Genomic DNA, 22763 nt, shown 5'->3' with positions numbered 1-22763 from the left:
GTTTTACATTACTGATATAATCTCAATTCTGTAAATTACATAGAGAAATAATATTAAAAAGAAATACATTGAAATGTCTATGATGGTTGTCTAGATCAGTACAGTCCAACTGATATATACACCAAAGTTATCAACTTTTTTCATGTACCTTTGAGAATATGTCCATAAGCGTGAATGTCAAAGCTGCCACTTAGAGGTGGTGATGCTGCTTGAATTCTTTGAATACGAATCTTTGACTCCCCCGGCCAATTATTTCCTCTGTAAACAGACTCATTCTCTGTCTCGTCTGTGATTATCTAATTTCCAAAATAAATATTGATAAAATGATTAAACATAACAATGGCTAACACGATTTCTATTTCACCAGGGTGCAATCCCGTGACATGACATAAATGAGTCTCAGGTATTCAGGACTCCTCAGAACATTAAGGAGAGTCACATAAATCAACACAGCCCATGCCTATATAGCTGCGCTAATGAGGCCCAAGTCAACGCAGTCATCTGTGCAGCAATCAGCTGGAACCACAGTAATACCTCATTAATTCAGAGAGTACCCGCCATCACTCAAAGAACAAATATTTACTGAGCAGACATTCTGTTCAAGGTACAACGCTAATCACAATGTGGAGGCAAAGAAACATGAGATATGGTCTTGGCTACCAAAAATTAAACATCTTTTTGGAGAAATAACATATGGAGGCTTGAAAACTTAACTAACAATAAAAGGAAGTATATGATCAATACAGCGACTGATCCAGACTCAGGAAATACCTGTCTAATGCTGAGTGCCAATAAACTGACAGAAGCAATATGTGCAACAAAAATTCACAGATTGTGGGACTTCCCTGGTGGCGCAGTGGTTAAGAATCCGCCTGCCAATGCAGGAGACAAGGGTTTAATCCCTGGGCCGGGAAGATCTCACATGCCGTGAAGCAACTAAGCCCGTGAGCCACAACTACTGAGCCTGAGCTCTAGAGCCTGTGAGCCACAACTACTGAGCCCATGTGCCACAACTACTGAAGCTCATGTACCACAGAGCCCATGCTCCACAAGAGAAGCCACTGCAATGAGAAGCCTGCCCACCACAATGAGAAGCCTGTGCACCGCAACGAAGAGCAGCCTCAGTTCGCTGCAACTAGAGAAAGCCCGTGGGCAGCAACGAAGACCCAATGCAGCCTATTTATTTATTTATTTATTTATTTATTTATTTATTTATTTAAGAAAATTCATAGATTGTAACTCTAATAGTGAAGATGATATTCTCCTGCTTCTGATCCCTGTTAATCTTGTGGAATTTAAAATTATAAGCTCTAAGGGACTTCCCTGGTGGTCCAGCAGTTAAGACAACATGCTCCCAATGCAGGGGGACCGGGTTTGATCCCTGGTCAGGAAACTAGATCCCATATGCCCATCTAAAGATCATGCACATGGCAATGAAGGTCCTGCATGCTGCAACTAAGACCCAGCACAGCCAAATAAATTTTAAAAATAAATAAATAAACATTTTAAAAAAATAAATAAAATAAAATAAAATTATAAGCTCTATTGCCCAAATAAAGGAGTGAATGTAAGTGCCAAAAGACATATCCAAGAATGTTCAGAGCAGCTTTATTGGAAATAATGCAAAAGCCCATCAATAGAAAGGATAAACACTTATATATTAACACCATGGAATACTGTACAGCAATGAAAAAGAATGAACTATAGCTAGCTATACACAACAACATGAATCTCACAATAGCAAATAAAAGAAGCTAGACGCAAAAGAGTACATACTGTATTATTCATTGATATTAAGAGTAAAATCAACCAAAACTAATTAATGATAGTAGAAGTCACAATAGTGGTTATCTAGGGTTGTGGGGTGAGCAATCTAATGACAAGGAAAATGTATAAAGAAGGCTTTTGAGGGGATCTAATGATTTTCTTTATCTTGATCTGGGCAGTGATTACATGGGTGCATTTACTTTGTAAAAATTTGTGGACTTCAGCAAGATTGCAGGATACAAGATCAATATAGAAAAACCAATCCCATTTTTATGTACAAATAACAAGCATGCAGAAACTGAAGTTAATACAAACCTATTACAATGGCTTCAAAGACAATGAAATACATATAAATGTAACAAAATGTACTGAATCTGACCTGAAATTGCAAAATGCTGGTAAATGTAATCAAAGAAGACCAAAATACACAGGAAAAAAAAAAAAGCAAAGAAGACCTAAATAAATGGAGAGACAGACTTCATAGATTGGAAAACTGGGCATGGTAAAGCTGTCAATTCTCTCTATAGGTTTAAATGCAATTCTTACCATAATTTTTTTTGATTTTTTTTTTTGTAGACAAGATTTTTGTAGACATAAACAAGCTTATTTCAAAATTTATATGGAAATACACAGGACCTAGAACAGATAAAATAATTTTTCACAAGAGTAAAGTGAGAGGAATTACTCTACCCAATTTTAAGGCTCACTATGGAGCTACGGTGATCAAGAGGGTGTGGTATTGGTGGAAGGATGGACACACAGAGCAACGGGAAAGAATAGAGAATCCAGAAATATATCCACACAATTATATGCCCAACTGACTTTTTTTTTTAAAAGAACTTTTATTGAGATACAGTTAACAGACAATAAACAGCATATATTTAGAGTGTACAATTTGGTATCCCAATCTCCCAATTCATTCCCCCAACCCTCCCCACTTTCCCCACTTGGCGTCCATATGTTTGTTCTCTACAGCTGTATTTCTATTTCTGCCTTGCATTTCCTCTTTCATAGTTGTTAGCATTTGCCTTATGTATTGAGGTGCTCCTATATTGGGTGCATATATATTTATAATTGTTATCTCCTCTTCTTGGATTGATCCCTTGATCTCTATGTAATGTCCTTTCTAGTCTCTTGTAACATTTTTTATTTCAAAGTCTATTTTATCTGATGTGACTATTGCTAATCCAGCTTTCTTTTGATTTCCATTTGCATGGAATATCTTTTTCCATCCCCTCACTTTCAGTCTGTATGTGTCCCTAGGTCTGAAGTGGGTCTCTTGTAGGCAGCATATATATGGGTCTTGTTTTTGTATCCATTTAGCCAGTCTGTGTCTTTTGGTTGGAGCATTTAGTCCATTTACAGTCAAGGTAATTATCGATATGTATGTTCCTATTACCATTTTCATAATTGTTTTGTTTTTGTTTTTGTAGGTCCTTTTCTTCTCTTATGTTTCCTGCTTAGAGAAGTTCCTTTAGCATTTGTTGTAGGGCTGGTTTGGTGGTGCTGAATTCTCTTAGCTGTTGCTTGTCTGTAAAGCTTTTGATTTCTCCATCGAATCTGAATGAGATCCTTGTTGGGTAGAGTATTCTTGCTTGTAGGTTCTTCCCTTTCATCACTTGAAAAATATCATGCCACTCCCTTCTGGCTTGCAGAGTTTCTGCTGAGAAATCAGCTGTTAACCTGATGGGAGTTCCCTTGTATGTTATTTGTCATTTTTCCCTTATTGCTTTTAATAACTTTTCTCTGTCTTTCATTTTTGTCAATTTGACTACTATATGTCCTGGTGTGTTTCTCCTTGGGTTTATCCTGCCTGGGACTCTCTGTGCTTCTTGGACTTGGGTAGCTATTTCCTTTCCCATGTTAGGGAAGTTTTCAACTATAATCTCTTCCAATACTTTCTCGGGTCCTTTCTCTCTCTCGTCTCCTTCTGGGACCCCTATAATGCGAATGTTGGTGAGTTTAACATTGTCCCAGAGGTTTCTTAGGCTGTTTTCAGTTCTTTTCATTCTTTTTTCCTTATTCTTTTCCACATCAGTGATGATCACCATTCTGTCTTCCAGCTCACTTATTCGCCCTTCTGCCTCAGTTAATCTGATATTGGTTCCTTCTAGTGTATTTTTCATTTCAGTTATTGTGTTGCTTATCTGTTTGTTTGCTCTTTAATTCTTCTAAGTCTTTGGTAAACTTTTTGATCTTTGCATCCAGTCTTTTTTCAAAGTCCTGGATCATCTTCACCATCATTATTCTGAATTCCTTTTCTGGAAGGCTGCCTATCTCCTCTTCATTTAATTGTTTTTCTGGGGTTTTATCCTGTCCCTTCATCTGGTACAAAGTCCTCTGCTTTTTCATTTTCTCTATCTTTCTGTGGCTGTGGTTTTCAGTTCCACAAGACAAAATACTGCTGATACTGCTTGATATTGCTGTCTGCCCTCTTGTGGAGGAAGCTATCTAGGAGGCTTGTGCGTGCTTCTTGATGGGAGGGACTGATGGTAGGTAGGGCTGGGTGGGCGGAGCACAGTAAGACTTTAATCTGCTTGTCTGCCAATGGGTGGGGCTGTGTTTCCACCTTGTTGTTTGTTTGGTCTGAGGCTACCCAGCACTGGAGCTTACAGGCTCTTTGGTGGGGCTAATGGAGGACTCTGGGAGAGCTCATGCCAATGAGCACCTCCCAGAACCCCTGCCGCCAGTGCCCCATCTCCTCGGTGAGCCACAGCTGCCCCCCACCTCTGCAGGCAACCCTCCAACACCAGCAGGTAGGTCTGGTTCAGTCTCCTATGGGGTAACTGCTCCTTCCCCCTGGGTCCTGGTGAGCACACTTTTTTGTGTGCCCTCCAGAAGTGGAGTCTCTGTTTCCCCCAGTCCTGTGGAGGCCCTGCAATTAAATCCCACTGGCTTTCAAAGTCTGATTCTCTGGGGATTCCTCCTCCCGTTGCTGGACTCCCAGGTTGGGAAGCCTGACATGGGGCTCAGAACCCTCACTTTGTGGGTGGACTTCTGTGGTATAACTGTTCTCCAGCTTGTGAGTCACCCACACAGCACTGATGGTATTTGATTTTAACGCGATTGCGCCCCTCCTACCATCTCATTGTGGCTTCTCCTTTGTCTCTGGATGTGGGGTGTCTTTTTTGGTGAGTTCCAGTGTCTTTCTGTCAATGATTGCTCGGCAGTTAGTTGTAATTCCGGTGCTCTTGCAAGAGGGAATGAGCGCACGTCCTCCTACTCTGCCATCTTGATCCTATCCCAACTGACTTTTGATAAAGGTGCAAAAGTAATTCACTGGAGGAAGGATAGCTTTTCCAATAAATGGTGCTGGACCAATTGGAGGGATAGGCAAATACATGAACCTGGACCTAAAACTTCCCATCTTATACAAGAGTTAACTAAGAATGGATCATGGCCTTAAATGTAAAATGTACAGCTATAAAACTTTCAGGTGAAAAAATAGAAAAATATTCAGGATTTAGGGCTAAGAGTAGAGTTCTTAGATTTGAAACCAAAAGCACCATTCATAAAAGGAAGATCTTGATAAACTGGATCTCATCAAATTAAGACTGTTGCTCTGTGAAAGACCTTATGAAGATGATGAAAAGGCAAGGTACAGACTGGGAGAAAATATACGCAAACCACATACCTGACAAAGGACTTAAATCTAGGATATAGAGAGAGCTTTAAAAACTCAACAACAGGGAATTCCTAGGTGGTGCAGTGGGTAAGAATCTGCCTGCCAATGCAGGGGACATGGGTTCGAGCCCTGCCCCAGGAAGATACCACATGCCACGGAGCAACTAAGCCTGTGCACCACAACTATTGAGCCTGTGCTCTAGAGCCCATGAGCCACAACTATTGAGCGCATGTGCTGCAACTACTGAAGCCCACGTGCCTAGAGCCCGTGCTCTGCAATAAGAAAGGCCACCACAATGAGAAGCCCAAGCACCACAACGAAGAGTAGCCCCCGCTCTCCACAACTAGAGAAAGCCCGTGTGCGGCAACGAAGACCCAACACAGCCAATAAAATAAATAAATAAATTAATTAATTAATTAAAAAAAAAAACAAAACTCAACAACAGGAAAATAGTCCAATTAGAAAATGGGCAAAAGGCATGAACAGATATCACAGAAGAGGATATATGGGTGTTCAACATTATTAGCCACTAGGAAATGCAAATTAACACCAAAATGAGCTAACAGTATATATACTCCAGCAGAATGGCTAGAATAAAAAATAGTGATAATGTAAAATGCTGGCAAATTTGTGCAGACACTGGATCATTCATACATTGCTGGTGGGAATGTAAAATGATGCAGCCACTTTGGTAAAGAGTATGATAGTTTCTTAACAAAACTGTAAGTGTGCTTATCATATGACCCCATCATTACACATGGAAACCTATAGATGAATGTTCGTAGCAGTTTTATTCATAGTGGCCAAAACATGGAAACAACTCAAATGTCCTTCAAGGGGTAAGTGGTTAATAGACTATGGTGCATCCATCCCACTAAACGCTGCTCAGTAACGAGAGTGAACAAACTACTGATACACACAACTTGAAGGGATCTCAAGGGAATTATGCTGAGTGAAAAAAGCCAGTCTCACAAGGCTAAATACTAGTATGATTATATAAAGCCTGATTCCTTTTATATAACATTGTTAAATGCCAAAATGATAGAGACATTAATGATTGCCAGATATTGGGTTGGCCAAAAAGTTTGTTTGGTTATTTCTTTAAGATGGCTCCAGTAGCGCTTAGTTGTCTTTAACTTCATTCAAAACAATTTTGTTAGACTGAATTATGACAGCTGTCATATCAGCAAGGATTTAAAAAAACTTATCAAAATTGGTGAATTTTTGTGTTGCCATTTTAATATTGAAGGTGGAAGAAAAAAAAGCAATATTTTCGGCATGTTATGCTTCATTATTTTGATAAAGGTAAAAATGCAACTGAAAGGCAAAAAAAGACTTGTGCAGTGTATGGAGAAGATGCTGTGACTGATCAAAGGTCTCAAAAGTGGCTTGCGAGGTTTCATGCTGGAGATTTCTCGCTAGACAAGACTCCACAGCCGGGTAGACCAGTTGAAGTCGATAGCAATCAAATCAAGATATTAATTGAGAACAAGCAACATTATACCACACGGAAGATAAACCAACATGCTAAAAACATCCAAATCAAGCACTGAAAATCATCTGCACCAGCTTGGTTACGTTAATCACTTTGATGTTAGGGTTCTGCATAAATTCAGCGAAAAAAACCTTCTTCACCATATTTCTGCATGTAATTCTCTACTTAAATGTAACAAAAAAGTTCCATTTTTAAAACAAATTGTGACAGGTGATGGAAAGTGGATACTGTACAATAATGTGAAACAAAAGAGATTGTGGGGCAAGTGAAATGAACCACCAACCACACCAAAGGCCAGTCTTCATCCAAAGGAGGTGACGTGTATATGGTTGGATTGGAAGGGAGTCCTCTATTATTACTTCTTCTGGGAAGCGAAACAATTAATTCCAACAGGTACTGCTCTGAATTAGATCAACTGAAAGCATCACTTGACAAAAAACATCCAGAATTAGTCAAAAGAAAACATACAATCTTCCATCAGGATAACGCAAGCCCACATGTTTCTTAGGCAAAAACTGATACAGTTTGGCTAGGAAGTTCTGATTCCACCATATTCACCAGATATTCCACACCTTCGGATTTCCATTTATTTCGGTCTTTACAAAATTCTCTTAATGGAAAAAATTTCTATTTCCTGGAAGACTGTAAAAGGCACTTGGAACAGTTCTTTGTTCAAAAAGATAAAAAGTTTTGGGAAGATGGAATTATGAAGTTGCCTGAAAAATGGCAGAAGGTAGTGGAACAAAATGGTGACTACGTTGTTCAACAAAGTTGCTGGTGAAAATGAAAAATGTGTCTTTTATTTTTAACTTTAAAAACCAAACGGACTTTTTGGCCCACCCAATACAAGACAGTGCAGAAGGGAGGCAGGTGGGTGTGCCTCCATAAAAGGGTATCGCGAGGGATCCTTGTGATAGAACTTTTCTGTGGTGGTCAGTTGAATCTACACATGCAATAAAAATGGTACAGAACTACACATACACAGGCACACACACATGAAAGCATGTACAACTAGTAACATCTGAATAAGGCTGGTAAATTGTATCGATGTCAATTTTCTGGTTGTGCTATTATGCTATAGTTATAGATGTTACCCTTGGGGGATAATGGGTGAAGGGTATGGGAATATTTCTGTATTATTTCTTACAACTGCACATAAATCTATAATTATCACAAAGTTACAGTTTTTAAAACAATTCATTAATCTGGACATTTAACATATGTGCACATATGTTATTAGGTATTTTTAGAGAGCTAAGACATTTACAAGACTTTTATCTTGAATATACTAAGACTAAAACATTGGGCCTCAATGGGGTAAAAGCAATTTCCAGGGAACACTTATAGCTTTTCAGTGATTTTAATCATAAATCTGTTAACAAAAAGTTCTCTGTGGGGCTCAAATTATAATATTTAATTATTTAAGCTTTAACCTTGAACTTATACTTGGTTTTGGTTTGTTGTAGGAAATTATATTAACTAATTGTATATTTTTGTAAAAAATGAAACTTAAAAATACTCCTCATAACTATAACATTTAATACAGACCTTATACTCATGCAGTACAAAATATTGTTCAGATCTTTTTGGAAAATCATCTCTTTCCCCTTGTATCATTTTTGATACAAGCAAAAGATAAATGGTGTTCATAACAGAAACAATTTAAAAACATAATGCAGAATCTCAAATTTTCTTTTAATAATCTCTGTTCAAAGATCTTTATTAGGAGAGCCTATAACTTTTATATCAACAGAGAAAACTCTATTTAAATCTGACTTGCTGATTCTTAAGGCTATTTCCTCCTAATTTTTTCCCCATCAATATATTTCTTTAAAAAATTTTTAATGTTTAAAGTGAATTTTCACACTCAAGTTCAACAAGCCTCTAATCTTCATTTTATCCTTAGAATAACTGCCTTGTTCTATTAAAAGATATCTAATCTGTGTGTCAGTTCTTTGTTAAAAAAAAGTTTTAACTTTACTAAGTCAAAGCTAATGTTTCATAAGTTAAATACAGTTACTTATAAAATTCTAAGCTTACCTGCCCAAAGCTCACAGCCATCATGGGTATATTATAACTGCAATTATATGAGGTCATGGTGACAGAATATTGGTTGGTCATACTTGATCCATTAATTTTGGTCTGATTCACCTGAAAGTGCTTTAAAAATATTCCTTTATTTGCTAATGCTGGAAGTCTTCTCTTTGGCGTTTCTAAAGGACGTAAATAAATAGAGTAAATGGGAGATAAAATTACATAGTGTCTGCTGCTAAAAAGAAAAGCTTCAAATAATATCCATGTGTCATGGAATAAGCTGTTCAAAATCAAATTTTAGAAAGAAGACCTTAAGACAAGTAGTTTGTGAAGCTTGGCAACTTTCAATTCTAGAATATAAAGCTTTAAAGCCTTTTGATATATGAGCCTCACTGGGTAAAACAAAATACTGAAAAGCCACCAAGCTCTGGGCTCTATGCAGCCTGCCACAGCCCAGTTAGTTCTGTTCCCTTGTAGGTCCCTGAGCTGGTGCTCACTAGGATGTGTGTTCCATGAGGGCAGGACCAGGACTGCCTGGTTTCTGCTCTTTCTTTGGTATTAGACACACTGCCTGCCACATGGTAGGTGCTAAATGAATGTTGTTTAAGGAACTACAACCATTATCTCAGCACAAATTGGCTGTCCTATGTGCTCCACCAATCACAGTTTAGGTCTTGTGATAGTGGATTCAAAAAGAGTGACTCAAAGTACTGTAACATTTAGCTTTTAACCAGTTGAATCATGACCTTGCACTTGAAAATAGTTTCAAAGGAAAGGATTCCAAAACTCCTCTGAAATATGGTAACAGTCACTTATTAAGGTGACAGGAGTTGGGCTGATTTTTAAAAAGATTGCAGTTTAATTTTTATTAGTTTATTAGCATCTCATATATGGCTCTATTAACATAACTAGAAAAAAAATACTAAAACGATCAGAAATAAAGTTTTCATTTACAGCTTTACCAATTATCACAATAAAGTCCATGGAAAATTTCAGCTCATTCTTACTAGACAGATGTCAATGTCAATAGTTGCCTTTCAGGAACAGATCTCTATCTCAGTAGCTGATTTCTCAAAAATTCAACAAGGCAAAATTACAATGTTTGCCACAGTTTATCTGTAAATAGAATCCAGGATTATAAAGCTAATTCCTGCTTTAATGACAAAGTTTACATTAAGGATGCATTTATCTTTACAATAATCACCTGGCCCTATTCATTAAAAAATATGATTTAAACCACAGTATTATTGAGATGAAAGGATGACTCATTAATATTTAGAGATTAATGTTTCTATCTAAGCTACAGAATGTAAATAATGTCCATGATAAGACTTTAGTACAAAGTAGGTTTATAAGATTTAAGTTTTAGACATAGAATGATACAATATACCATCCAACGCTGCAACTGTAGATGTCTGTCCAATGTATACGATATCCACATAGAAAGAGTGTGATTCTGATGCTTTCTGCAAACTAATCCTCTGAAGAGAAAAACTGGTCCCAGTGTACTTGCTTTGTATGAGATCCAGAAGGTCTATACAAGTGTAGGTCCAGCTGAAATATGGTTGTTGAAGTATATAGATCAGTTATAATGTTTAATGTAAATAAATACATTATAAAAAGCATTAAAATCTTAAAGAGTAAAAGTTTTCTTTTCCCACAAGAAGACCATGAGCAAGCTTTATCAGCACTGAAAAACAGCCACTACAAGGGACAGCAGGCAGACAATTACACTGGCAGTGAAAGATTTAATGTTGCATCCAAAGATAGGTTTTCTTCTATTTGTAGCCTTGGCAGTAGACATAGGAATGTAAAATCACATTCTGTAGCGACAGGTTAAGTAAACTAAGGCTCATGCACTTTGATGGAAAGCATATAGAAACAAGACAAAGAATGAAGCAAACTATTTTAGTGAAAAAAAAAAAAAAGTCAGGGATAGAACAGCAATTTCAATCCAATACTCAAAAGCAAAACTGGAACTTGATAATACTTCCAAAAGAGCTCAGTGGAGTTGCATTGTCCCCTATAACTAAGGAACAAAAGGTGCTAAACTTATTTATAGATACAAATGGTTGCACAGTACCTTCTAAACGTATAATTTAGATTCAGAGTTTCTATTAAATATTAACTGCATTGAAATGTCATAAATTACATAAGCAATGTGGTTACAGGAATTTGCAATAAAGAAATAAATACTGCCATTCAAATAACTAAAAACAGTTTAATAATAGTCTTTGCATCAGCTACCACAGTACTGATTAGTAACTAGTTTGCACACCTTCTATTCTCATTTTAAAACATCATAGTTTACAAATTCATTATGGGATCCACCTCTAGTGCATCCAAGCTTAGACTGACATCATTTTAGAAAACTATATGCAGGACTACACTAAGTTAAAGTGCTCTTTAAATTAAAAAAGTACTTTGGGCCTCTAAGTAGACTTCTACTACTAATTATATGATTCCAAAGTTCTAAAAATTACTTACAAAAAATGGTGCACTTAGCAGGACCCTACAAATGAGGGAGAAATGGAGACTACAAATGATATCAAAACTTGAACAGAACATAGTGTTTTTGTGACTAGATAATTCCATTTTCTAGAGGAAAGCCAGATTTTACTTCTGAAGCTTGATTTACAACTACAAACATCACTGGTTTTGGAGGGTTACTAACCAATGCTTCAGAAAAAAATGGCACTTTTTGACACTAATGATGTACTGAAAATAAACTAATGCTAACACACCTAATTTATCTAAGTGGACTATCTGACCTACACAAAAGCGTCTAGAAATACCAGCTAGAAGCAGGAGAGTTTACTTTGCCTTGATTGGTAACAGTTTTTAATTAGAGAACCACCCTCTTTTAAAAATCATGATATTCTTGCTAAAAGATCTTGTAGCATTTAGGGTAAAGGAAGCCCATTAGTTCCATCAAATGTAGGGCATCTTCAAATTACCGGCACAGCAGGTAAACTGCAGATTACAGGAAGGACCTACTTAGTGACGTGATAAGTGATGGTTTGACTAACACGGAAGAACTGAGATCTGTAAAATCTTCAAAATTTTGGTTGCAATAAAAGAATGAAATACACACAGGTGGCGGTGATCAAAATTAAAATTGTGATTCCATTGTTCAATTTGGGCACGTATGTATGTCCCTTCAAGAAGGACTTTTGCTTTATAATGATTCATCACGGGATTACCTCTGATCTGAATCAAATTGGATATGAGGCAGTGGGATATGTTCACTCTGTGCACAGACTCTCCATGCTCCTTGCCTATTAACATGGAGACGGCTGTCTTGACCCCTGGCATTGTTTCTTCCTATGTGATGGCCAACAGACAGTGATTGTGGCCTCTTCTGAACTACCCTAGAGAACTGCAGAATTGCCCCCACTCACTTCATTCATTCCAGGAGCTAACTTCAGCCCTAGTTTATATATTGGACTAAGCTATGCAATAGTCTCAAAAATACATTTATGCATGGAGATGGGGAATCAACACCTACTTCAATACAATCAACACCCTTCAATACAGTGTGAAATCTGAACTGTCAGGAAAAGGACATTTTTAAAGCATTAATTCAGGAAGATTACTTTTCTTTCCTTAGGGAGGGAAATCAGTTTTGACTCCTTGTTTTAGGTTTTTGTTAGAAAACAAAAGCCTAGAGCATCCTGCAACTTTCTCAGAGAGCAGCTTCCTATAGTTCTGTGCAAAAACTGTCCATCTCATACACAGAGATCACTCAGCTCTCTGTCCTTTGAAGTCCAGTTCAAGTTAACCAAACTTCAGTATCTGATGAACTTTGTGTATAAAAATCTTTTCTTTCTTTACATCCTGTGGAAACCTGTCTAGATCTTATTCCTGGGGTAAAACACAAATAAGTATCTTTTAATGCTTATTCCAACAATCTAAGGAATATTCAGTGGCAGAATTTTCATGTGTCCTGAAGAAATCTCTGAAAGGCTCTTCTTAAATATCTTCTCTTTCACAAACATCTCTTGGGTATCTACATTTTAACTCTGGCTTCCTACCTCATGGTTAGAGATTCTGACACCTACATTTAAAACTGGTTCCCAGTTGCCCCCACTTTATCCATCAGTCAGAAGTTCTGAAGGACATTAATACTGTATGTTCAGGATATGATGCCAGAGGGGTATGCATAAAATACAGTATTTTATTTTGAAAACTGAAGACAATAACTTCCCTTCTTCCCTTAACAAAAGGTCATGCCACTTCTGCAGGGAGAAAGCTATAAGCACTGGCACAATTTTTCAGAAAGTTCCAGGTTAAAAAGCTGGGCTGGGGGTATAGGCAGGGGATGCATCTAAGGATACCTGTGTCCCGGTCCCACATTTCCGACTGGCTCTGTGTGCTCCCACCCACCTGCCTGGTCCCATCACCTGTCACTGCCCCAGTGGGTGCATCTCATTTTCTTCTGATGGAATTCAGGAACCTACCTCTGCAGGATCATCTACAGGTTCCAACTCTGGCTGTCTCCCCACTTCACCCCTTTCCCCCAACTCATGGGGGACTTATCTAAAAAGTTTTTTTAAACCTTTAATAAATAAGTTTCCCTTTATAGTCCAATATATTTCTATGAGTTTTGGAGTACACACATTTCTAAAGGTATGGAATGAAAGCTGGTCCCTGCATTTTGAAAATAGTGTTGGGATGATCAAGAAAGCAGGAAGCTTGAAACTGCAGAGTGGGAAGCAGTTTCTTCAGCTAGAATTTTCACCCAAAATCGAACTCCCCCATCAAGACCACCTTTTTGGGAATTCTCTGTTGGTCTAGTGATTAGGACTCCACGCTTCTACTGCAGGGGGCACAGGTTCGATCCCTTGTTGTGGAACTAAGATCCCGCAAGCTGTGCGGTGTGGCCAGAAAAGAAAAGCCTGCCTTTTCTTTCCATCTAGTTATTCTAACCTCCCTCATCATCTTACCTGTTTTATTTCTTGTCTTTGTTTTGTTTTGTTTATGGTTAACATTTGGTTCTATTTCTAACTTTGGATCATTTTCTCTTCCCTTCTGTCTGAATCATAGCTAAGAGGAGGCACTGACTCTGCCTCACACTTGCTCCATACATGGCAGTTCTTACTTTTCATAATCCCACTCCTACGATGAGAATAGAATAGCCCTCTCTATGTATTACAGAATGACAGCAACTTAAATGATAGGTATTAAAGTACAATGAAAACTGTATAGATTGAAACAAGATAGAGAAGGTATTTTATGTAGCTATGATAGAAAAAAAACACAAAAGAAACATTAGAAATATTTTGAAGACATGAAAATCATACCATGGGTATTTTATGACATAAACTTCATATGAAAAAAAATCTAAAATTGTGGAGAGGAAAATTTCTATATCTTTATTGAGGTAATGATTACAAAATTGTATACATCTGTCACACTTATTGAATTATGCACTTAAAAAGAGTAAATTATGACATTATGTAAATTACACATCAATAAGCATGACTTTAAAATTTATGAGGAATACTTTTCAAAACAGAAAAGTTGTATGTGTGTGTATGTGTCATCATTATTACTCCTACTGTAAGTAAAATGTTTGCGTGTATTGTATATGAAAATTCAAAGTCAAGACTAACAAATTTCAGAAGATATAATAATTAATAAGAACCAAAAATAATTTTGCAGAACTAAATTGTGCTTGAGGTTATGACAATTATAGTCGTTCAACAGCTTTCTCTAAGCTCATTTAGGTTCTCCCCTTATATTTCTCTATCTACATTTTCATGTGTCTAACTTTTGGCAAACCAAGTCTTCAAAAATATCCTCTTTTATGGGGATATATGTATAAATACAGCTGATTCACTTTGCTGTACCTCAAAAATTGGCACAACAGTGTAAAGCAATTATATTCCAATAAAGAGCTTTAAACAAAAAAGAATAGGAAAAAAAAATCTTTTCTCTCTTAACTTTAGTATGTTCATCAAAATATTTTCTCCATTCACACATTCACTTTTTTTTTCAGTGATCAAAGTCTGACGACAATATTGTGCTAAAGCAGTCTCTTTCTATCTTCCTTCAGTAACTAGAAACATTATTAGATTTAATAATATATATAATTTAAATTCTAAAGTTTACCAGTGTTTTGTCTTTTAAATGGTCATGGGTGATAATGACACAACCAATTTTTATTTTCATAATCTATAGTTTTATTTTTGGCACAACTATCTGTGTTAGGAAGCTTATGCAGAAGGCAGGAAAAACTGCAGTTAGATCCATGGTACACATGATTTCTCAAAAACAAACAAACAAGAAATAAGTTTACCTTCATAGTGTAACTTACTTGTTTCCATACGCAAAGTTATATGTAAATTGTACATCGGTGCTTCTAGTAATCTTGCTTGTGTCTTCGTATTGAAATTTTAGACCAATATAATTTGCCAGGAATCCTTTGTATGCTAAACATAACTACATAGAAAATATTTTAAAAATCAGTAACAATATCTTACCATTAAATTGTTTTGTAGCAATTCAAATGAATTCAATCCAATCTAATAAACGTCTAATGAGCACTTTCCATACAAAATGTATCAGAACACAGAGGAAGAAATGATTAATTTCAGAGAATTAGGTGCAGAAGTATTGAGGAAGATTTTATAGAAGAGGAAGTGGAGTTGACATGACCTCACAATTAATGACTAATTCTTTTACTGTTTTCTTAAATACGATTTCTTTAAAAAAAATGGAAATAATTCACTCCCTGTAGTCATGGAGCTATATAAGGATTAAGGCCAGTTCTCACTAGACTCTTCAGTGAATTTAAAAGTCCACTACACATAGAGAAGACACAGAAACATTCAGCAAGATCAACGAGGATGTGAATGCAGCTGAATATTTAGAGATGGACATGTCACCATACAACAGTCATTAATTACTAATTTTAATGGTCCACAACTCCTTAAGCATGCCAGATATATTTAGAACTTAGAACTTTAGAACATGTGTTACAATTTGAGAATTTTAAAACAAGAGAAAGGGTATATCTATGATTGCTAGTTTTAGATACCTATCCTAAAACTGCCATCTTCTCTGCTCATGATTTTGCTTCACTTTTCCATGATTGGATACCCAAGATCACTTTATGATGGCTATCCATTTTTGTTTCTTCTTAATTAATGAATAAAGAGATTATATATTTCAAATTGTTTTGGTATTTACATTTGTGTGCAAATAATTTTTTTCTCAAATTATAAAATAAAGCAGAATATATGTGCTTGTACCTTGTATTTTTCAAATTTCTTTTTTTGAGACTGGACAGAAGAAGAAATTGCAAGCACTGAATGTGAAGCATGGTGCCTGTCCAACATGATGTGATTTCACGACAAGCAATTTTCCTTGTTTTAAAATTTCATGAAATTTTATTACCAAGGTATTTTACAAATTTAATTAGCATGTCATTTTGTTGCGCTTACCTGATTATAAGGAAATAATAAAATGTCTCCATATGGTAATCTGTTTGGTTTAACATCTGCTGAGTCAAAAAGAACAGCTGGGTTTTTCAGGGAATAACGGCCACAGTAAGCATCCGTTTCAGCTGTCTTTTGCCCTCTATTAATATGTTCCTACAGAAACAATAATACTTCAAATGAAAACATGATTTATTGCCCTGCTTTATTCCCCAACAGTTTCACCTAAGTCATTCAAGTTTCAACTCAGATTCCACTGCTTCTCAAACTGCTTTAACTTAAAATGTTTTCTCTTCCTTGAAAGTCTAAGGCTCTCATCCTATATCACTCATACAGATACATACTCCTATAATCCCTTGTAACTGTATTTGACTATTCCCCAAGTCCTATCTTTCCCTTTATGTTATGAACTCCTTAAGGATATTTATTCACTCCCTCCACAAATGACTTTTAGTGTTCATTCTGTGCCAGGTTTTTACTTGTTTGTTCATTTGATTGTTTTTTGTTTAATCTTCAAGTAGTGAAGAATCCTATCCCTACACACAGGAACCTATCAGTTTGAGACAAAGAAAACAAGGATTATTAAACCAAGGCTGAAAGGAGGCATCTAACTCACATAAAAGCATCAAAAAAGATGACTCAGGGAAGTGACAAATGAACTGTCTTTAAGAATAAAGAGGAGTAATTTAAAAAGAAAAGGGAGCCAAGGGGTATCAGAGAGAGGGTAAAAAATGTGCAAAGAAGTGGGGATGTGAGAGAGTGGTGCTGGGAAACTCAGAGTCAAGGTAAAGTGGAGCCTAGAATCTGTGTTGAGATGATGATGGGAGATGAAGTAGGAAACGAGTATAATGTAAATTACATGCTCCGTTCCCTTGGCTGTAAGTACTACATTCAGGATAGGAGAACCCAAATACATGTATATTTATTAAATCAAGTTGAAAATGTAGCCCATTAAATGATTTTCCCTTTTCTTCACTAATAAATCTGTTCACATAAGCATGGCATGATATATATTTTTAAGGACTCGTTTATTTCTGGGATATTGATCTGAATTGAATAACTAGCCTATATATTTCTTATTCCTGTGGTATTCAATTCCAATGGTAAATATCTGGCTTCCTCAAGTCTTCAAAATAAGAATTAGGATGGTAAGTATATTTTAAATTTACCGTACATCAAAGAAAAATCTTTGTTTTTCCTCAAGAAATAAATAATGACTAGGCATCGTACGAATTGACCAGAAGGTGATCTCAAAAAGCAAGAGAAGCAATTCACTATATAATGCTCTACTACAAATTTTATTCTCTGAAACCAATGAGGAAAAAGAATATACTCTCCAAGTGAAGAAAAACAAACAAAAAACCCTATAGATCTCACATTTACCCATCTTGCTTACATTCTCTTGATTAAGAAAATTCATGTGTGTTTTTACAAATGAATCATTTTATAATGCAGGAAGATGCTAAAACAGACATTACCAACAAACGTGTGACAAAATTACACTTGCAATTTGACTTTAAATGATAAAGGAATTAATGCTAATTCAAAAAAAGACAAAATTCCAAACATTTATATGAATTCTTATCTGGTTCATTTCACAGTTCATTAAACATTCCATACCAGGTTAAAGTCAGTTTCATAATCTCTGAAGTATTTCACAACAAATCCTTCTTCAAAATTTGCAATTTGTGGTGGACACTTAGTGCTAACCATTTCTTCCACTGCTGCCTGAAACTAAATTAATAATATGAGCTTTAGTATCTTCTTTATGAAGAGTTAGAACATTACTAATTTTACTACTAATTCTACTAATTTTAAAAGAATAATTTCATAACTCCCATGTTACTCATAATTATGAGGTCACTTCCTAAATAATTTTAAGTTAATATGGGATAATTTCAGTAACCAATGACTGTTTCAAGACTTTTATTTTAGAGTGACAATAGTTATATCCAACTGGCTGATCTTAGCTTATTTAGTTATTACATAAGGTAGGCATATTTGTTTAGTAGTTTTTAAAGACAGCAATGAGGCAAATCTAAATGAATTAGCACTAGATTAGCTAATTCAAATGAATTAGCATTAGATTCCAAAAGAGTAGGTTTCTCAATTAATGCAAAATTAACTGGAAAAAAAAATACTCCAATGCATTGTTTCTCAAAAGAAGAGATACAGATACTGTAATCCTTTATTATTATTTAAGAAATAATAATTCTGGATCATATAGGAATTGGTACATATGCATGAGGTCTATAATTTCCACACCATATTTCTCTGGTAAAGCATAGATACTCAGAATTAAGGACTTGAAATAGTGTATGAACTTTAGCCATCAACCAAATATTAACTCAAACTCATTGTACAGGTAGTTGTTGAAATGCAGTAACTCACAAGCAAACATTCCTTACAAGCAGCTGCCCTGAAGCAGGTACCTGGATCCTGTTGGCACAGATCCAAGAACTCCCCTCTCATTCCCTCTGTCATTGTGATACTTCCTCCCTTCTCCACTTGCTATGAGTTGGCTCCAACCCACCATGCCAAGTAGGAGATGTACTACTACTCCTTAAAACGTGTTTTTATAGAAGGCTGAAGCTTAAGTGGCTTTCTGGCCAAAAATTTAACACAGAGCATACTTCAGCTTCTGATGACTGCGGCGTAAGAGGCCTAGAAGTGATCCCATCCCAGTTCAGTGTGAGTGTGTCCAAACTGGGTTTTCCTTTGGTTTGTTCTGTAATAGCTAGTGTGACATTGTTCCCTTCCAATACTTCATAACTGAGCAGATCGAAGTCTCCTGCAATGAAGTACCAAACAGAATTTGAAGAAGTTAATTAATTAAATATATTCATAATAGAAACTCAGATTTAATAAAACTGGTTTTATTTGGAATTGTATTACCACAAAAAAGGGATGAATGGAGAAGATGCGGATCCTTGAATCTGAGATTTAGCCATAGTAGAAAGAGCAAAACAGCAGATAAAGTGCTGTGCATTTAAGGTTCTGTTTTTGTAGCTTAAAAGGAAGTTTTGTAAGATAAACAAAAGTTGGCATTGGGATCATGAAGTAAAAATCAATGGGCAATAGAATATTCCAAAAATTCTTTCAGTGTTGTTCCAGTACCATCATCTTAGGGTAAAGTGCTAGGCTGGGAAATGGCTATTTTCTTCAGATACCAATACAATACAAAGATGAATTCCAGGAAACAGTCCCATGCCTGTGAGCCTTGTTTATACAATCTCACTTTAAGAAAGAAGGCCTTGTCCTCACATGTCTCTCTTCTTTGGAAGGATGCTTTAACAGCGAAATCCTACTGACTTTCTCTGTTGGGTAAAGTCCTAGAATTTGCCCAGTTATGACTTTGGTACCATATTTCTCAAGGTTTCTGCTGAAACCTCAAAATTTCTCTCTGATCTAAAAATATGTTTCTAAGAGAATAAGGATAACCATATCTTCATTTAGATAGCATTTTGACAATCTAACCTTTGGGAAAATTTTAGAACTTCAATTCATGTTAAACAAAATTCTTCACTCTCTGCTGGACAGTCAAATTAACAGCTTCATAAAATGAGACATAAACAATGAAATAACATTTTACTTATACAAACTGGAAAATAGTGACTGCGCAAAGAAGCAAACACATATTCAGGGACCTATTTCATGAACTAAATATCCCAAATACCCAAACTGGGTGCTAAACTTGGCTTTAAGACTTGACAATGTAACACTTGAAATTGTAGGACTTGAAAATATAATAGGAAGTTAATAGCCATTACTTGAAAAGGGTAAAGAGGTCAAATAATTTTGGGAAATGCTGCATTAAACATAGGTGCACTGCTTTCTTTGTTTTTTGTTTTGTTTTTGTTTTTAATTGTTGTTTTTGTCTGTTGCTCACTTCAGGATTCCTTGGGGATTTTAATACCCTATAATGAGATCTATCAATCTTCAAAGAGAAGTTGTGGTATGCAGTGTTTCCCACTGGATTTGACAAGAAAATCCTTTTATCAGGCAAGATCTGGCCAGACTAGTGTCTCCTGATACATACTGATTTACTTAAATTTCATTTCCAGAATTAATATCTTTACTAATTTTTGCTAAATGTAAAGTAGGCTATTATACTGATAGTGTATTTGTAGTATATAGAGTGTATATCTCATGTCTTGGAGTTGCATACTCCTTGAAATACAATCAAAATTTAAATTATAATAGAAAAAGTTAACCATTTATTTCTGTTTCTCCTGAAGTTGATCAAGGCTATGACTCCCTTCCCTTTCCTTCATCATTTTATGGAGCTTTTACCTTTTTCAGTGGGGTTGCACAGGATACAAATTTGTTTCCTAGAAAAAACTTTACAGAATTGCAAAATGAAATACTGCTTACCTCTAGTTGATATAAAAGTTACCATGTAAACATAGCTTTCAGGGTTTTGTGTTCTTATTACTTGAACTGCATCCGGTTTTATAGACCAGAGGTCATTTAAGGCTGATTGCAGTATGAAGTCAGAAGCATCCACAGGTAGCCAGACTTTTGGATGAATTAGAAAAACAATTAAAGTCAAATGATTAGGGGCTTCAATTAAAAAAAAAAAGAGCTGAAATCTCTGCACTACGACAGTGAGCACTGATCTCTCATATTTGAATTTTTTAACGTACCTATAGTTTGCACCGTAAGTTATCACTTAATGAAAATGTGTTCTGAAATTGATTCAAGTTCAGTAACACTGATTACTTAATTGGATTGTGATCTAATGAAGAAGGGCTCATCCTTTCTTGTTTTACTATTCCCATAGAAATAAGCACTGTATTTGGCAAACAGTAAGCACTCATTAGTATTTACTTACTGAAACAACGGAAATAGCAAAATTATTTTTTCAGGTTTTTTATAAAATATAGAACTGCAATGTCTTTATTAAAAGATAAATTAGTGTCTCCTAGGTCTTTCACTTAATTTAAGAAACTGAAAAAACATCTACCTCTCTGTAAGGATGAATTTAAGTCCTATCAACTTATACCTGCGAGTCACAGATAAGTAAATTTCTTACATGTGTTTAGATGTGCGTTTATCATGATCCTTATAGAAGAAAGTGATAGTATATGCCTGGAAGTTGTTTTTACTGATGCCATTTTCTACCCCAGTCTGAAGAGTTTTCTTCATAATATATTTTTTTGCTTCTTTGTCTAACATACTATTAAAACTATATTTTCCAGACAGTAGAATTTGACTAGAGCAAATACATTTTTATAATTTTGTCTACACATGAAGAGGAATGAAATCCCCCTTATTATTTACAACTTACCAGTTTTTTCCATGTTATAGATTAATCTGTATTGGTAAAGTGAACATGAATTGGCTTCCACGCATGGGCTGGTTACCATGATCTTCTGCACTTCATTAGTTGCATTAGAAGTTTCCCAGTTTTCCAACGTAATAACCTATTTCCCAATTTAAAAAAGCATATATTTACTAAGGAAAATACATTTTAAAAGCATCACAAGTCAGCTATTTAATGCCTCTATACTGCTCTACTTTATTGCAAATGATAAACTATTTTAAAGTGTAAGTCATCAAATAACAGACTCTTTATAATTATAGATATTCCATGGCACAATTCAGTAATTTTCCACGACTGTTTTTCCCCAAAATAGTATCTTACCTGGTAAAATTAATAACCAAATAGAGCTCCTATCTTTGAGCATTTACTTTCTATAAAGTGGATCTATAATCATAGCAAACCTGTACTTCCTGGACAATTGTCGACTGGGATTTGATCACTTGTTCTTCATTCACTGCATCTTCTGTTTGTTGTTCAGTATAGATATTTCTATACTGGTACAGTCCAACATCCACAAAAGCACTTAGTCTGTACTCCTGCAGCAAGATTTCAATGTAATATCTGGAAAACAGAGTAACTAAAGAATATGACTTTTTCTCCAGAGCACTTGTCATGAATCTTTCTTTCAATAAATACAGTTTCAACATGATATAAAATATCTGCCTGATAAAAGATTTATATTGTACCATCCCTGATTTTAACTATTAAAATATTAAAAGTTTCACAGCAGTTTGCTAAAAGAAAATGAATTATGTACGATACCTGCATTAGAGATAAAAGGAATGATGAATTCACTCAGTTTTGTCCATAAATATTTATTGAAAAAGATACTATCCCCTATCCTCAAGGATCTTAAAACAAAATTACATTGTAGGTTATAACACAAACTTCCTGGCATAAAACACAGAGGACATGCAGAGGTTAAATACATTAATGTGTATAAGAAAATGTCAGGCAGACAAACATATAGACTTTGTATCCAGGTGGTTGTATGTGTCACGGATGAAAGTTCTCACTCTAAGTTCCTTAAATATCGTCTCCACTTGTAACCTGGAAAATAAAACATTGCCTCGG

The 22763-nt window shown here is 35.6% G+C and overlaps 1 protein-coding gene across 1 annotated transcript in view; it reads right to left on the bottom strand.

Moving 5' to 3' along the window:
* The window catches only part of PKHD1L1 (PKHD1 like 1), a 154188-nt gene that overhangs the window by 92141 nt on the left and 39284 nt on the right, over positions 1-22763 (bottom strand). Inside the window, exons 15-24 of the mRNA XM_057736239.1 lie at positions 22091-22250; positions 21654-21789; positions 20738-20881; positions 18997-19154; positions 17984-18097; positions 16370-16519; positions 15241-15365; positions 10312-10475; positions 8928-9100; positions 149-296 (exon numbers count right to left, since the gene is read on the bottom strand). Of these exons, the coding sequence (XP_057592222.1) occupies positions 149-296; positions 8928-9100; positions 10312-10475; positions 15241-15365; positions 16370-16519; positions 17984-18097; positions 18997-19154; positions 20738-20881; positions 21654-21789; positions 22091-22250 (1472 nt within the window). The remainder of the gene's footprint in view (positions 1-148; positions 297-8927; positions 9101-10311; positions 10476-15240; positions 15366-16369; positions 16520-17983; positions 18098-18996; positions 19155-20737; positions 20882-21653; positions 21790-22090; positions 22251-22763) is intronic.

Source organism: Hippopotamus amphibius, chromosome 5 (assembly GCF_030028045.1).
Source record: "Hippopotamus amphibius kiboko isolate mHipAmp2 chromosome 5, mHipAmp2.hap2, whole genome shotgun sequence".
NCBI classification, from domain to species: Eukaryota; Metazoa; Chordata; class Mammalia; order Artiodactyla; family Hippopotamidae; genus Hippopotamus; species Hippopotamus amphibius.
This window is presented reverse-complemented; position numbering and strand designations above follow the sequence as displayed.